The sequence below is a fragment of the Callionymus lyra genome, chromosome 14 (genome assembly GCF_982586985.1).
Source record: "Callionymus lyra chromosome 14, fCalLyr1.hap1.1, whole genome shotgun sequence".
Lineage (NCBI taxonomy): Eukaryota > Metazoa > Chordata > Actinopteri > Syngnathiformes > Callionymidae > Callionymus > Callionymus lyra.
Genome location: NC_141831.1, coordinates 14,215,273 through 14,232,931, shown reverse-complemented (window position 1 = coordinate 14,232,931; position 17,659 = coordinate 14,215,273). Strand labels below are relative to the sequence as shown.

The 17,659-nt window shown below is 38.3% G+C and overlaps 1 protein-coding gene across 1 annotated transcript in view; it reads left to right on the top strand.

Moving 5' to 3' along the window:
• The first annotated feature begins 651 nt into the window (after positions 1 to 651).
• LOC148066070 (fibroblast growth factor 11-like) overlaps positions 652 to 17,659 on the top strand; it is a 56,991-nt gene continuing 39,983 nt past the window's right edge. The window contains exons 1-2 of the mRNA XM_087806661.1: positions 652 to 1,157; positions 1,418 to 1,866. Of these exons, the coding sequence (XP_087662787.1) occupies positions 1,674 to 1,866 (193 nt within the window). The 5' untranslated portion in view covers positions 652 to 1,157; positions 1,418 to 1,673. The remainder of the gene's footprint in view (positions 1,158 to 1,417; positions 1,867 to 17,659) is intronic.

Below are 17,659 nucleotides of genomic sequence, written 5' to 3'. Positions count from 1 at the left end.
TACTGCCTGTTCATGTAAGTCCTGAAAAGTCAAAGTATATGTGGCTTGTTTTTTGTTTTTTTTTAAGTCAGCGTTCACCTGTCTAACTCGATCTGTCCCAGTCGTGTTCCTGCCAGGGTTAAGCCACGAGTCAACCGTGTCGTCTACTAAAGGCCGCTTTTTTTCTTTTTTTTTTAAAAGAACAAAGTCTCTTAAACGTACTTATTTTTTTTTGCTTTCATTTCATGTGTAGCAGCAGCTCAAGGAAACATATCTCAGCGAGACTGCCGGTGGTGTGAACAAGTCTGTGTGTGTGTGTGTGTGTGAGAGAGTGTGTGTGTGTTGGGGTTCCACAGCGTGAGTGGCTGTCAGAAGATGAAGAGGAAATCTGACTATTAGAGCAGGGAAGTCCGGAATATGCTGATAGTGAATAAGAAGAGGGAGAAGCACATGCAGTTCTTCCAGAAAAGAGACGGAGAATCTGCACCTCAAGCACTCTCTCTCTCTTCTGCTGCTGCTGCCCCTCTTTGTCAATTTTTCTCCTTTTTTTTTTTCCTCAAGGAATAAAAGCTGTGAAATAAAATTGAGACATTTTTTTTTATGAAGTGTCTGTCTCGGTTGCTGGTGTGTTCTCACACATCCTGTGCTCCCCTCCCTCCCTACTCCCTCTCTCTCTCTCTCTTTTTCTCTCTCCCTCTCTCTCATGAATGTCACCTCTACTGATGGTGGCTGCTGGAATCCACGAACATATACTCACACAGCAGCCACTCGCTGACTTTGAATGGGAAGAGGAGGAGGAGGAGGAGGAGGAGGAAGAAGAGGAGGAGGAGGGAGGAGAGAGGGGTGCACGGCGAGGACTGTGGGAAAAGAGCATGCCAACGGAGGCAGAAGAGGGATGTCTGTCTGTGTGTGTCCATGTCTCTCCCTCGTTCCCGGACCCCCGGCCACCACCACCACCACCACCGACATCAGCGTCAACGTTCCGCCTGCTGTCCTACCTCTGGATCTACTAAGTCGTCCGGATTATCCCTCCGTCGCTCGTCTCGTCGTCCCATGCTGCCGCGTTTAAATGGGAGGCAAAGTTGGACCATGGACTACGCAAGCGGCGACAAACAGTTTGATGCGTTCCGGCGTTCCCAGGCGGTTCCGTGAAACCGACATGACTCGTCTCCTCCTCGGTAAAAGTGTTTTTATATGTGAAATTATTTAATTTAGTTGTTTTGTTTTTTTTAAAGATTTGAACTTGAGGGACATTTTTTTTTTTTTTTCTTCGTCGTGAGCGATGAGCGGCGAGGCAGGGTAGGAAGGGGGGAACCATGTCACCCATTTTAACCTTGGTCTTCCTTGTCAATTTTTACATGATGAAAATGTGAGACTTTTTTCTTTTTTTTTTTTTGGTGCTCGTTGTGTGTCAGATTTTATATCTTTTTTTTGCCAGACACCGGGACTGACTGCAGGTGAACTTCCTCGTCCTTACATCCTCCAAGGGGAACCCTCAAACTCTTCTTGGTTAACCCACTTACACGCTCCCGTCTCCCCAGCGGGGGGCTTCACTAAAACGACCGTCCTGCTCTAGTTGTTGAGGAAAAAAAAAAAAGCAAAAAACGTCAGACCGGCAGAGAGGGTAGAGGGAAGGAAGACAACCACCCCCCCCCCACCCCAGCCCCCCCTCCCAAAGTTGAGAGGGGGGGAAGATGGCAGCTCTCGCCAGCTCTCTCATCAGACAGAAACGGGCGGTCAAGGACGACCAGCAGAATCGACCGGTAGCCAACAAACGGAAGCCATGTCCGAAAAGCAACAAGTCTTTATGCCAGAAGCAGATCCTGGTCCTGATCTCGAAGGTACGACTGTGCGGAGGTCGGAAAAGTCGCAATGAAAAAAGACCAGGTGAGTCGAAAAAGCTTATTCGCCGTCGTTTTTTTGGGATTCCATTTCATTTTCTCAATGGTTGGACAAAAACGTGTTTTAGATCAAGTTCTAAGTTTACTGCAAAAACAAGAGTCATTTGAAAATCATTAAAAAAAATTATCTTTTTTCTAAAACGTTTTTGTCTTCACTGTGTAGCTTAACATGAAATATACTCACAAAATACCTCACTATGTCATTATTTCAATTGCTAGCGGATCATAATGCAGAAAAGCTAAAGGGGAGAAAAAAAGTCACCTCAGCAGAAAATCATAGTTGGCATAGAAGAAATTTTGCTGTTAAAAAAAAGCAAACTTGCAAATTTTTCCCACTCAGGCTTAAGAGTTTTAGTAGAAGTTACTTTTTGTGTATGCATGAACAACACAACATGTGGTTGCACACAATTCAGCCTATATGTTTGTTTAGTCGAAAATAACCAACAGTACACTATGTCGTATTAATCAAGCAGATCATTTGAATGGATTAATAAAATAGAAGCTATTTCAGATTATGGGTGATTTGTAAAGGTGGCATGCTAGCATTAGCATCTTTTAAAGGTGTGAAACTGTGTGTATTGCTCAGAAAATATTCCTGTGCAATGAGTATGTGATATGTACAGTAATTGTACAGTCATTTATTAAGCACAGTTGGATTGACTGTTTTAAATAAGAAATGAATGTGTATGTGTAATTGTGCACACATGGCTGCAGTAATTGAAGTGAGAATTAGATATTGCAATATCAAATATGCCATATTTCTTATCAAAAATGTAGGCATGATTAAGGAAAAAGTTTGGAATGAGTCTTTTTATATATTTTTTTATATCATTAATTTACGTCATAAACAAAAACCTGAATTCACAGTCAAAATATTTACATAACATTTTGCTGGGAAATGGTTGCAATAGATATTTATGCTAATGTTTTTTTTTTATCTTTCAAACTGCAAACTGATGGTTTAGCTCCAAGCAAAATAATCTAAAACTGGAAACCTTGCCATCATTTCTGATTTGTTTTCTTGTCCATGATGTGTTCATGATGGCAAACATTTTCCAAAAATTGTTTTGGTGTGTTTTTTTTTCGTTTTTCTTTTTTTACAAGAACTAATTGCAGGAAAAAACTATATATATTTACATTTAATTATATTAAATATATATATATATATTTGGCTGGAATGTGTTTGAAACAGTATAAAGGACATTTATTAGCATGCTAGCATGTTAGCCCCTCAGTTTTAGGAAAACATGTTTTAGTAGAATAACTTTTTGGTTTAATTTTAAATAGGGAGTATTGTGTGGTACAAGTGTTCCTACCCCTTCACCAACACTAACTGAGTAAAATAAATATATATTTTTTTATAACATTTTCTTCCTTTGTGTTTTGAAATTAAAAAAATAAGAAAAAAGATAAGGTTTTGCCCCAGCAATAAATATTCACCGTCTCACACCAGCAGCTACTTACTGTTTGATATAAAATCGAATTCATCACCAGATCCCAGGCACACTTTAAAATACCATGTTGAAAATATTCCCCGATACGTCGACAGGACAGTCGAAGTTTCACACTCGCGTGAAAAAAAAACAAAAAACATCAAAGCAAAGGTTTCGCCTGCTTGACTTGCCAGACGAGTAAATCCGCCGGGAAACTAGTGTTTTCTGTCAGGTTGTGTGATGTCCTGTCGTTTTCAAAGCTCCTCAGTCTTACAAAGCAGAATTGTGTTTTGTAGTGGCAACACTGTCGTTACATCTTGCCAAGAAATGGGACAAATGTCTAGCGCAGCACTTATCATATGTGTTTCCCCATCATCACTTACTACCCTCAGTAATTTGAATACTGTTAAAGCAATTAAAACCTAATTAATACTCAATATTGTAACACTTGAATACAAAAATATTAGATTTTTTTCAGCCCTTCCTTATCCATTCATTAGTATTCAATGTATTCTGTTGATGCATTGTAAAGAAATATACCTGAATAAATATCTCTTAAAAGGAAGCTTTCATGGATGATTAACTTTCAAAACAAAAGTCCCTACTCACCACGAAAATGCTTCTAAATAGAAGTCTAAAGAAGTCCAGTTGACATGAAACCACTGGTTCAAGTCATGCAAGAGGAATGTTTTTGTTTTTATTTACATTATGGCCGATAAGTCTAGTGAGTCCTGGCGTCAATTACAGATTTGGGTTACACCTTTAATGAAGCTGGTGTGTAAGGCATTATGAGGACCATCATGAGACCTTACAATGCATTAAGAGAAAACAATTATTGACGGTTAATAGTCATGTATCGCAACTTGTAATACGTTTTATAAGTGGTGGACATTAAAGGAAAACCCTTTTTACTAATAACACAATCATTACTAATATAATATCACACAGTGAAAGGATGTTTAGATGGACCGAACGCAGATTTATCAGTTATTACAGTGTAATTACAAGCAACTTTATTTAAAGCTCTTAACCTCCACCATTTGCAATACTTATTTCTCATAAATTGACATACATGTTGATACATTGACATAACATCTTTTAAATGCATTATAATGACTTATGAATGTGTTTGAGTCGCATTACAAATGTAAGCTTCATGGATTTGGTTCTGCAAAAATTAGTCATGAATGTGGGGGGGGGGGGGGGGGGGGGTTCAAAGTGAATATATTTGTGGGAAATTATATGTTAATTTAAGGATGTGTTTCATTGTCATTCAAGTGTTTAAATAATGAAGTATTGAATTTACACAGAGTCACTTTATCTAAGGTCAGGAATAAAAAGTGGTAACCTGGAGAATTCTTATGGAGTTTTAATGTATGTACTGTTGAAAAAAGGTACTTTAAAAAAAAGATATATATGTATATTTATATTTAGTGGGTTCAATGGTTAATGACAACATACGGAGCAGCACAACACATGCAGGGTATGGCATGGTAAAGATTGTAGTTTGAAAAAACAACACTGAACAATAATTGTTTTCACGCTGGTGTCACACAAATAAATGTTCCCCACATTAATATGTAATAAACCATAGATTCAAACAATGATAACAATAGAAAAAAAAAACACTTAAATAATCATGTGTATGTTCTAATGTGTTACGTACGTTTGGTCCCGGTTGAATAATTCAACGCAACACTACATTCTACTTACCATCTACATCTCTATGTAGGTCCAACACATCTCTATAATACATGAGCGTTCTTGGCGTGTTGAGGAAGTTTCCGTGTGATTATTTGTTGTTCTTTGTTAGATACTAAACGCTACATCATTTTCCAGTCAACACGCAGAAAACTAACAGCATCAAATAACAAGTTACAATATCAACCTTTTCCCTGTGAATCCTTGATCCGACTATTAGTCATCAACAGTCGGTGCAGTGAGATGGCCTGTCAATCACACGTATTGCGATGACACATCAAAGCAAAAGCACTTTTAAAACTCCTCGTCTCTTTTAACACTTAATCATGATTTCTCTTTTCGATTAAGTTAACTTTTATGAAAACAATAGGATTTTAACGGATCAAAATTGTAATTATTTGAAGCTAAATGTTGCATTATTCAGTAGAATCTTTAGTTACGTTTAAATAATCTAAACTTCTTTCTATTTTTAAAGGCCACTAAATGGCACTCTAACTAGGTTTGATTGAATTAGTCGAATGGTCTGATGAAGCTTCATGAAGCAGTGTCATTATTTTCAAAGCCCACTAGATGGCGGTCTCTGCGCTGTTTTCCTTTGTTTTGAATTGTTCCAATGAAATCCTATCACTAGAATAGAGCAAGAAACGTTTTGAAATAAAGTCAGTTTATCATGATACAGTGTCTTCATTTTGAAAGGCCACTCTAAGTTTTAAAATGATACCAGGTTTAATTGAAATGTATTACAGCCGAAGGTTATAAAGCAGAGAGTGAATAAGTTGCCGTTCAAAGTTAAGACACTGTATCATAATACAGTGTCATGAAGCCACCCATCACTATTGGATAGATATCACCGTAGTAATCCAGACACAGACCAAAATTTGATTTACTACACAGTGAGTGAAATCATGGCATTTTATTCCTGTTACGCTTTGACTTTGGTATTTTATTTAGCAAGAGCGGTGGGGGGAAAAAAAATTAAATGTTGTGGGATAAAGCAAAGCCATAATATAGTAGATGCGTTCCAGTTATAATGTTATTTAGTAGTTATTTAGTTATGAATTAAAAACGATCAAACTTCATTTGGTAAATCCACCGCTTTACTGGTGTGACCCATGTTATGCCTGAACAACTCTATAATCATTGGCGCCACAAAGTAACGTGAATAAAATAGAAACTAATACTATTTTACCGGTACTGGTAGATTTCCATTAGTTTTATTTTCTCTCTTCTTTAAATATGATGAAACCTTGACTTTAAGTGATGGGTTTATGAAGCCTCATGAAACAACGCTATAGTGAAGACACTGTATCATGATACACCATCCACGAGTGATGGGCGGATGAAGCTTCATGAAGCAGTCATTATTTTCAGAGCCCACTAGATGGTGGTCTCTGCACAATTTTCCTTTGTTTTGAAAAACCGTCATAAAAAAACATCACATCATCTTTAAACGAATGGCGCCACCTATTAACCTCAAAACAACATGACACTGTTTCATGAAGCTTCATAAGCCCATCACCACCATCCACCACTAGATGGCAGTCGAAGTTAAAAAAAATGAGGTCATGTTTTAGTGAATTAGTCGAATATAGCCCAAGATTATAAAGCAGAGAGTTCCATCTAGTGGTATTTAAAAAATTGTATCATGATACAGTGCATCAACCAATCACCAGTGGTCAGAGGTGGTTGCTAGTACGATTATCTGGTCGCTCCCACCACACTAGTAGTGGAGTCCTTTGAATCAAAATTCTACACATGGAGAAAAGATACAAGATATAAATCTTAATAGAGACTGACACAGTCGTACCAAAAGTAGGTTCCTTGGATGTTATCTCGGGCTTCTGGAAGTCACTTTTCCACTTAAGTTTCCACAATCTATTTATAGAGTGTCATTCAGTCACAGGCTTTCGATTGATATTTCAGTTGGAATTCCACTGACCATATCTTTCATTCCGAGTAAAGAGAACTCTTTTCTATCTCAAACACAATTTTCCAGCAGCCAACAACCTGTTTAAGAGACTTTTTCTTGGCTGGCATATCGGCATCACGTAAGCTCGCTTCAGCACTGGCCAGGAAATAAAAGAGATACATCCTTTATTATGTGTCACCCATCTCACATCGCCTGTTCATTTATCACTTTCTTTTTTTTTTCTCTCTCTCCAATCCAACAAGAAGTCTGTGCCTTCTACAAAGTTCCTCCAGAGACCCTTTTCAAAGGCTGAATGAAGTCCAATGCCGTTAATGATCTGCAACGCCGCCTCTTTTCAGATCAATTCGGCTCATTAATGTATAGCGATTCATCAATAATCACCCTTTTAGGTTGTTCAAGGTGGAATCTGACTTGAGAGGGAGGGATATTGAATTTCTCGCCCCCTGCTTTGTTTCACCTTTCTGTATCAAATTGAACATGGGAACAACCTAAACATGACCCTCAAGATGTGTCACAGATGTGGGAATGTGCTTCTGCTTCATGGATCCTGTGATCTGTGTGGCGTATTAGTAGTCGCTGTCCGAGGTCCTGAAGTAGGTGAAGGTTTTTAAGGAAGACCAAGGGCCATGTGCGCCCCCTTGACTGTATTTTTGTGGCACTATTGAGGTCAAATATCATGTAGAAACGAACAACTTTATTTAAATTTTATTTGGATTACTTATAACTAGTCTCTATGTATGACTATAGGTTGTTTTTTTTTCTTATAGGACATAAAAAAATAATGGTTTTAGTATATCTATCTTGATTTTATAACTTGATTTTATACTTTTCTGTCTTTCATTTTTGCTTGATGGCCCCTCACAACATAATATGTGGTCCATTAGGAAATTGAATTGCACTGTTTTAACAGAAGGTAAAGGTAAAGGGGGCACAAGGGGGTAAGAAGACCCCTATGAAAATTAAAAAAGGTCCAATTTTTATTAAACTTTAAAACATAGTAGGGGAAATTTCCAGAATTTTAGCTACTATTTTTACATTTTAAGGGGACAAAAGGTGGGGGACGAAGAACCCCTTGAAAAATGTCTAATTTTGATTCAATTTGAATATGTATTAAATACTAAATAGGGAAGATTTCAAGAATTTCAACTCCTATTGTTAATTGCATGGGGTCACAAGGGGGACCGAAACCCCCTTGAAAATTCAAATTTCTCCAATTTCCAGACCTTCATACCATATTATATAATTATTTAATAGGTTTATATTCCATAATCTCAGCCCATAATCCACCTTTAATTACTCTCTTCTGTCCTCCCACCCTCTGTAATTCGATATTTCATGGTTATTTTTTCAGATGTATGTTTTATATTATCTTCTGTCATTTATATCCATAGTTAGTTTTTGTTTTTACCTTTTTAGATCAATCTAATTTAATGCATCTATTTACCTGGACCTTTTCAACTACTACTACTATTTAACTTGGATAATACGACTAAAGGACGCACACTCTCGTCCAATTGGTTGGATCCAGAGTGACAGCCAGAACGACCTCAGAAAAAAAATACACTAAAATACTACGGTTGGCAACATAGTGAGTGACGGTTCGGAGAACAAACGTTGGGCACCGACTGGCGAGCGTCAGACAGGGTTACAAAGAGAGATCCAGCCGAGGAAAGCATTAATCTGACCCCAGGAGATCAGGAGCGGTAAAACTAGCTTACTCAACAACACCTGATCAGACAATGCAGTGTTAGGCAGCCCCTCATCAGTTACTGGCTGCGACAGGGGTCAGAGAGGCGAGCGTGTGGAAGGGGGGGGAAACACTTTTCTGTGGGTAAAAAAGCCGAACTAAAGAAGTAATTACTGATGCAGGCAAAAGTGTGTCTAAAGGTGGAGGTGGATGGGAAAGCCGGGGGTGGATGCAGATAAAGAGGTAATCAAAAACACGGAGAGAGAGAGAGAGAGATGGCGGTGGAGATTAAAGGGAAGGTGGGTGTAACCGAGTAGAGCTGTGATTCAGCTTGTCAGTAAGGAGGCATGTGGAGAAGATGATGAGAAGAGAAACCATGGGGCTGGATATTAACTTTCAATGCAAACATGTAATTCTCTTGTTCCCAAAATGGCTCTCCGGAGTTGTTAGAAAATATAGCGGCAACATAATTTAGTTAGACGTGAGAAAAGAATTTGTTTGACAGTCTGGATAATCCAGTCTTGACAACATCACTGTGGTTGAAGAGAGATCAACTTTATTCCAAACTTAGAAATAAAAGATAAAGTGATATTATCCATGTTTTTTAGATCAATATAATGCAATTATTCAGTAATAACATGTAATTACAACTGTTCAAAATGTTCTACTCAGGGAAAATAGATGCCCTGATGTCGCCTTTGCTTTTATAGTAATAAATCGAAAGTTTATTTTAGGTAACTGGACCCCAATGGACTTGATTTCCCCCCCGAATTATTTATTAGCCTAATCTAAAGATTACACATTTGCATAATCCCTATCGTCAAACAGCAACACTAGCCTGGATTTTACTCTTTCAAAGTCACCTTTGAGTGTGTTTGTGGTTTCCTGTAGAATGGCTTCTTTGCATAAAAGCAGACAGCAAGAGGTGTTCAATTCTCCCCCCATTTTCTCCCCCTTACAGTAGGTGGAAGGAGTTGAAACCCTGAAAATACTCGGTATGGAAACCATATGATTTAAATTAATCTAAATGACACTATTATTATTTGAATTTTCATGGTGGTCTTCTGTACCCCATTCCTCCCCATTAAAAAAGACAAAAGGAGCTACAATACTTCAAACCTACCCGTTTTGGGTTGTTACTCATATGGTTTAAATTTAATCTAAATTTGACATGTTTGAATTGTCTTGGGGGTTTTCTGCTCCCTTTCTGCCCCTTACAATAGACAAAGGAGCTACAATACTGTAAATCTCCCATAATCAGTATGTAAAAAATGTTTTAAATTGAACTAAAATTACATATATATATTTGAATTTTCATGGGGGTCTTCTGCCCCCCTTTCCTCCGCATTACAATAGACCAAAGGAGCTAAAATCACACAAACTTACATTATTTGGGTTGTAACTCATATGGTTTGAATTGAATCCAAATTTGACATATTTAAATTTCATGGGGGTATTTTGCCCCCCTTTCCGCCCCCTTACAATAGATAAAAGGAGCCATTATCATGGAAAAGTTCCTTACTTAGTATTTAACAAATCTGTTTTGACATTTTTTTAGATATTTTGATTATCATGTAGGTTTTCTGCCCCCCTTTCCAACCCCTTAGAATAGGTGAAATGAGCTAAAATCCTTTAAAAAAACAACCTTTACTTCTTGGGTTGTAACACATATGGTTTGAATTGAATCAAAATTGGACATATCACATTTTTCATGGGGGTCTTATGCCCCCCTTTCTATCCACTTACAATAGGTGAAAGGTGGAAATTTCCCTTGATATTTACCACATATTTTTAGATTTAATCAAAATTGGACATGTTTGATTTTTCATGGGGGTCTTTTGCCCTTCAAGCTCCCCCTTCCCCTTGACCTGAGATGCCCTCCCTTCTTAAATGCTTGACTGAGAGGTCAGAAGTCTACATGCTAATTAAAATCTTTAGACTTTTGTTGAGTGTTTTTAGGGTCTATAATATAGATTAACTTGTTTGCTTTCATTAAAGTAAATTAAACGGAATTAATGATGTTCTTAATCTGGCAGACCTTTCTTTAAATATTTAAATATTCCCTAAATTTCAAAAAAACATTTTGGTGATTACAAGATAAGTGTTGCTGATTTAAAACCCGTTAAATATTCGGTCAGAGATCTGAAAACGATCAGCATCAATATCAAAAGACGAGGCTGCATCACAAACAGATAAAGCAGGTAATTAAAATGATCATTCAACAACTGTGATAACAGCTTCAGGTTTTTAATGATTTCCTCTGCACAACAACCCTAATTGAAAAAGCAAATACCCAAATAACAAATAACACACTCAAAGTGCTGTTTTGTAGCGCCTTGTTACAAAACCATCGCGAGTGGCTCGTCGGAATCATGAAAATTCATCTTTTGGGATTCATAAACATCTCAACAGCATTCCGGTGCCGAGTCTGAATTAATGTTATCAGCGATTGGTTTCAACAAATTTCCTCCCTCATGTAATCATATTACAATGTTCGTACCGAGCATGCATCCCTCAACAAGGTTTTGTTTTTAAGCAACAAGGTGGTTGACGGTTAAAAAAAAAACGAGCTAATTATTTTCAGATAAATCAGGAGTGTTTTCCTCAGGGTTGCAGTTTTTCCTGTCCATCTGCATATAACCCAGACGAAAAAAAAAAAAAAGGAGATTAGTGGTGGATTGCCTTTGGACTCGTCCCACCAATTTCTGGGGATTTTCGGCTTTTCTGAGCAACCCGTTTCATCAGAGGGATCTACGTTTCGGGGCCGAATGACGGTTCAACAACGAGGATGCAGCTGTTTAGGCACACAAGTCGCGATCCGGTTAATCCCTTGAACTTTGACCAAGATGGAGGAAGATTAAACACGGCAAAGAGAAAATTCCCTCTAGCTTTAATCGTTTGTTTGTCTTCCTGAATACCAAAATAAAGAAAACATGTTGCAGGGATTAATTTGTGTATTTATTCACAGGCTCCTGACAGTTCCGAAAACGTAGAGGCGGATTTGACATTAAACACGTGGCGGCCGCTGTGATGGAGTGGGTTAGTGAAGGAGAGCGAGAGACTGTTGACAATGGGGCCTTAAGTCTTATTTAAAGTGATGTGGCTGTGCGTACAAAGAACATCCTTTTGTTTCCTAACGGCGCCACCTAACCCTCGCGCACGTACCTGCTAAATTGAATCTGTGGGCGCTTTGATTAAACCTGACAAGGACAGATTGAATTTACCTCCAACAAGTGGAAGCAAGTGAGGACGGAGGACAAACAGTTTTGTTATGGCGAGAAGATGAGGGTCCGGTAAGTCGTATCGGAAGAACGCTCGGTGGAAAAGATGGACACAAGTAATTTGAAGGTCGGAAAAAGTAGTTTCATGATTCGACCTTTCGAACTGTTGAAATGACCAATGCACTACCATGATTAGAGAGTCTTTGAGGAGTCCACTCACTTGAACCGGTCAAAAGGGAGAGAACCCAAGACCAAGACAGGACCACAGAACCCAAGACAAAAGTTTAAAGAGACAAAGACAGGCCTCAAGAACATTACTTTCAAAGACAAGTACACTCAGTCCATCCTATTTCTTGGGATACTTCAAATAACCGAGGTTAGCATAGATAACATACCGTTAACTGTAACCACTAGTAAACCTGCAAAGATAAAATTTGTGTTTCTTGATTCCGATATTGAGGCTATTTGAGTGAGATTCTTGAACTTGAGAAGATATTCTTTTCCACACTTTAGCCTAAAGCTCCATCACAACCATTCACCGTTTCTGTTTACCCTTCAACGTTTCTTTTCCTTGTCTCTCAAGTCGCATCATAAAAGTGGGTTAGTCTACTGCTGGCAGGTCTAAAGTTGGTGTCGAGTCAAAATGCAAGTAAATAGAAGTTTGTTTAACATTGAAAAAGCTAAAAAGAAATTTGATCTCTTCATTCCTCGTTTAGCCTGAAACCTGTTGCTGGAGATGCATCAAAACTTGGACCAATCTCCAAATGTATCTAAACCGCACATCAAATAATGGCCGAGTGAAAACACTTTTTAGTTAAATGTGGACAAAACTGAAACTCCTGTTATTGCGCCTGATGATAAAGCTCCAGGGTTGAGTCAGTACTTGGGTTGCTTAGGCCAGTCTGTCAAAATGAGCCTGAGAAACCTGGGTGTTGTATTTGACAAAGACATGTCTTTAGTACAACACTGCAGAAAACTGACCAAAAACGTTTTCTTTCAACTGAGAAAAATCTCTAAACTTAGGAAAATGTTGTCACAACATGATCTGGAGCTTGTAATCCACGTGTTTGTGTCTTCTCGTTTAGACTATTACAATTATATGTTCATGCCTAAACAAGAAGGAGCTGTCTCGCCTCCGGTAATACAAATCTCTGCAGCAAGAATTCTGACCAGCTCTGGTAGAAGAACTCACATTTCCCCGATCCTTAAAACTCTTCACCGGCTGCCAGTTTCTTTCAGGATCAATTTAAAAATTCTGGTTCTTACTTTCAGATCTTTTCATGGTCAGACTCCTCCTTACATCAGTGATCTGATCCAGCCTTACACCCCAGCTCGGGCTCTGAGGTCTGTGGATCAGAATCTACTGATGGTTCCTGAACACACTTCCAGACCAAAGGAGAGAAATTCTTCCAGGCTGTTGCTCCTAAGCTTTGGAACGATCTTCTTCTCTCTGTGTGTTTGATGGAGTCTACTGACTCCTTCAAGAAACATCTTAAAACCATTTTATTTGTGCAGGCTTTTCCCTGATTTTCTTGGGGCTGCTGTGTTTGTCTCTTGGCCTTTTAAAGCATGTATTTTAACCGTTTATTGTTTTTGATTGTTAAATCGCTTTGTGACCCTGGTCTGAGAAAGGCACTTTACAAATAATTACTTACTTACTTACAATTTCATTCAACTAGGTTTGCAATGAGGAAGTGCTGCCAAAGTGCCTACCACAACTTTGTGATGCGATAATGTCAATATGGACCAAAGGAATGTTTCTAAAACATTCTAGAATCAAAACCATGGTGGACTGAAGGCAAAGAAGGGGATAGAATGACCTCAGTACTGGCGAGGTGTACCTCATAATGAGACCAGAACGATAAAGCTGAGAGAAAAGCTTCAAAGAGTGTTGAAGGTAATGGTGAGAATGTTGCATCTGTTCTCAAAGTAGCAGAGAATCAAGATAAATATTTCGTTCAGAATACTGACACCCGAAGGACACGCGTAACATATGGGTTCGCCATGATCGACCAAGACTGAGCGATCCTCCTCCTCAGCTGCTCCAGCAGAAGCATATTTAACCAACAAGAGAAGATTCTCACAGCCTGCTTGGTTTTTACAAAATCAGGTTCACTTAGAAGCTGATAAACACATTTCATCATTGCGTAAGAAGAGAAACGGACCCAAGTTTTACACTTCAAACAGCAGTTGTTCAAACTGATCTCACATATGGAAGAGAATCCAAAAGAAATCAGTCACACAACACAATATTTGCTTTATGATGTAATGAACTTGCAACACAGACTTATGTCGTAGCACCGTCGTAAAGACATTTGGACTTCATTCAGTGAAGAGTGTATTTGTTGGAGCACAAATGTCCAGGTTACCAAATAAATTTTTCCTTTTTAGATGAATATAAAACAACAAAAGGAATCATTTGTTTGCAAGAAAACATTTTTACATGAATCTGTTTTTCCTGGAATCAAACATTGATTTACAAAAGTGTCAATCAGAGTGTGAAATCACCTACGTTTAAATGGTTCCTGTGTTACTCACCGACATCCACGCTGATGAGCATTTTCCGACTAAATAAGTGTCAAATACATATGATCTCTTCTTTGGCTGGGATTGAGTTCAGAGAATCTGATATGGTTCAAACTTTGTTGTGCTAGTGAGGTTTCATGGAACTGCCTCCTCATTTTAAAGGGTGTATAGATGACACAATCTAAAATTCTAAAAACTCACTCGATGAATCATCACAAACCTTTTGAAAGTGAGAGCGCCAGCTATTGAGCTCTAATAATGATGACACTGATTCATTAAACCTAAACAACTAACTAGCTAAAAAGAACATTTTTACAGCATGTTTTTGCTTCCGTAAGACTCTTGACAAACTTTTCCAAAACTTGGGACAAAGCCAGGAAAGAGCTTTATAACAAACTTTAAAACTTCAGAAAAACTCAGAAAAAATGGTGTCACAACACGATCTGGGACTTATAATCCATGAGTTTGTATCTTCTCGTTTGGACTGTTGTAACAGTTTATTTTGGTGTCTGAACAAGAAGGAACTGTCTCGCCTGCTGTTAATACAAAACTCAGCAGCCAGAAATCTGACCCACTCTAGTAGAAGAACTCACATTTCCCCAATCCTTAAAACTTTGCATTGGCTGCCAGTTTCTTTCAGGATCCATTTAAATTATTTTAAAATTCTGGTTCTTACTTTCATATCTATTCATGGTCAGACTCCTCCTTACTTCAGTGACTTGATCCAGCCTCACACCTCAGCTCAGGCTCTGAGTTCTTTTTTCCTGCCTTTTAGTCGTCTTTTTTCGTGGTATCGGTCTCATATTTTTCGAATTGTCATATTATTTAAATGAAATGCATATAACATTTTGTATTATATGGAATAACAGCATTTGTGTTGCTTTTTTTGACAGTGTGTTGTATAAATTATTGTAAAATATGATGTAGTGCATCCAACCAGTGAATTTAAATTCTATTTATTTCTTCTTTTACTGGTCATCACTTACAACGGTGCACAAATGTGGATGTTGAGCGTCCTCTAAGGTGCGGCGCTTGTGTTTCCTCCTCATTATCAAGTTGTGAGTTTGAATCCGGCGGCAGTACTTCCAGTTCCAGGTGAAATTCCTCCGTTCAACATCGCTTTACAACATACTTTTCTTTTTTTTAAAGCCCGTAGGAACAAAAGGGGAGGTTAAACTTTGGCAGCATACGAGCATGGACAATCTGACACCACAGATTGGAACCAGGAAGCTTAAGAAACAGCTGCAGGAGCGTTTATTACAGATTGTTTTTAGACTGGTGTCAATAACTTGGTAAAGAAAGGTAAAGAAATCACAGAATGAAAACTAGCAAAATCAAAGGAACATACAAATCAGATACATGTGTCAAGATCTAAATGAGGCCGAGTCCAAGGACAAAATATACAAGTAGAATATTAAACAATTTAATAAATAACAAGAAGTCCAATCAAAACAATCATAAATATACTAAAAAAAAAAAAAACAGAGTCCAACATCTCTGTATATCCAAAACGAAAACTTCTACCAAAACTTAATATGCACTCATGAAATAATAAGATATAACTGGATAACAGAAAATAAAAAAGAGCTAAAGCAAAGCAATCATAAAATGCAAAAAAAAAATACAAAAGGTCCAAAACAGGAATTTTAACAGACTGAAAAACTATTTATTAAAAGAAAATCTTTCATTTGGCTCACACATCTGGACTCAGTACTTCCAGTTGCAGGTAGAATTCCTCTGCTCAACCTCGCCCTCATCCCGCCATCCCTCTTTCACTGCAACACTTTTTTTTTTTTTTAAAGCCCCACCTCTACTCCCTCCATCTCTGGGATTCGTCGTACCTCTCTATCGTTCCCATCTCTGCCCCTTCTTTCCCCCCCCCTCAAGCATGCTGTTGCCATTCCTCCTTCGCTTCTATCTGGACAAACATTCTCCAGTCTCGCCTCAATGTTGTAATCTGGCTTTTTTATGACTCCATCCTTCTCTCGCTTCTCCTCCCCTGTGTCTTTCCCACAAGGTTGATAATTACGAGCAGCACCGTCAAGCTCATGGCCCACTTTAGAATGCAGGAAGGTAAAAAAAAAAAGAAGGAATCTCTTATTAGAATCAGAGAAACACTGCTGGAGGATGAAGAAATTCGGGGGGGAAAAGAAAAAGGGAGGGGAGAGTCAGGGAGTCCTGCAAATAGAGGAGAGGAAACCCCCTGTTGTTTGGTTCAGTCGGGGGAAAAGGGAAAAAAGAAACGTCCTTGGCGGCTCACTCATGCAGACCCCCCTGGTAATTACCTGCAACCTTATCAAGAGGAGTTTGCAGGGATATCAGCGAACAAGCCGATAAATACATTCACCAACACAACGCTGAAGATAAACCTCAACCATCTGCAATTACACAGCGGCGGAGGGTTTAAGTGTCCTTGATGGCTGTCGTGATGCATGAGGTGATCGCCTGCAGGGTTTCTCGCTCAATTCATTTGACACACATATAATCGGCGTGTGAATGGTCGCCCTATTAGCACCGAGCTCTCTCGTGGGTTTTTTTTTTTTTTTTTCAATGATTATCAGCGCCGAGTGGAAATTGATGAGGGGGGCATCCCGGTGTCAGCCGGCGCGGCGGAGAGACCACACGCAAACTTTTACCAGGGAGGCAAAACACAAATGTGTCCTGATGAATGACTTTTTGGATTCATTCTGGGTCATTCGATTCTTCCAGCAACGTTATATAAGCAGAGTAATGCGGCACAGGGGCCAGATAAGGCCCTCTAACTCCGGATATGCGGCCAAAAATAATACCCTAAGGCAGGGGTGCCAAATTTTTTTTTTCAAGAGGGCCAAATGTGAACCATTTCAGAGTCAAGAGTTCTTATTCAGAAGTTCTAAATATAATCACAACACTATCCATCACTAATGTACCATTTAGACATTTTCCCCATTACTATAATTGTATTACTAGTTTGACTTTACTTGTGGTTGTTAAAGAACCTTTTTTTAGAGTTTTTATTTGTCCTTTTTTTCTGGATATGGTTTCATATTTATCGTAGTATTTTTATATTATATTATTTAAATTAAATGCATTTAAAATGGCTTATATTTTTTAAAAAAATGTATGTAATTTCCTAAAAATATATATACTTTAAAAAATAAAATACAATCGGAAGCATTAGATGAAATAAATGACAAAATAAAATGATTAAATTTATGGTTTTTTTTATTGAATTCTTTTCTTTCTTTTGGCTTGACGTCCCCGTAGTCACAGTAAATAATGTGGCCCCGAGGAAATTAAGG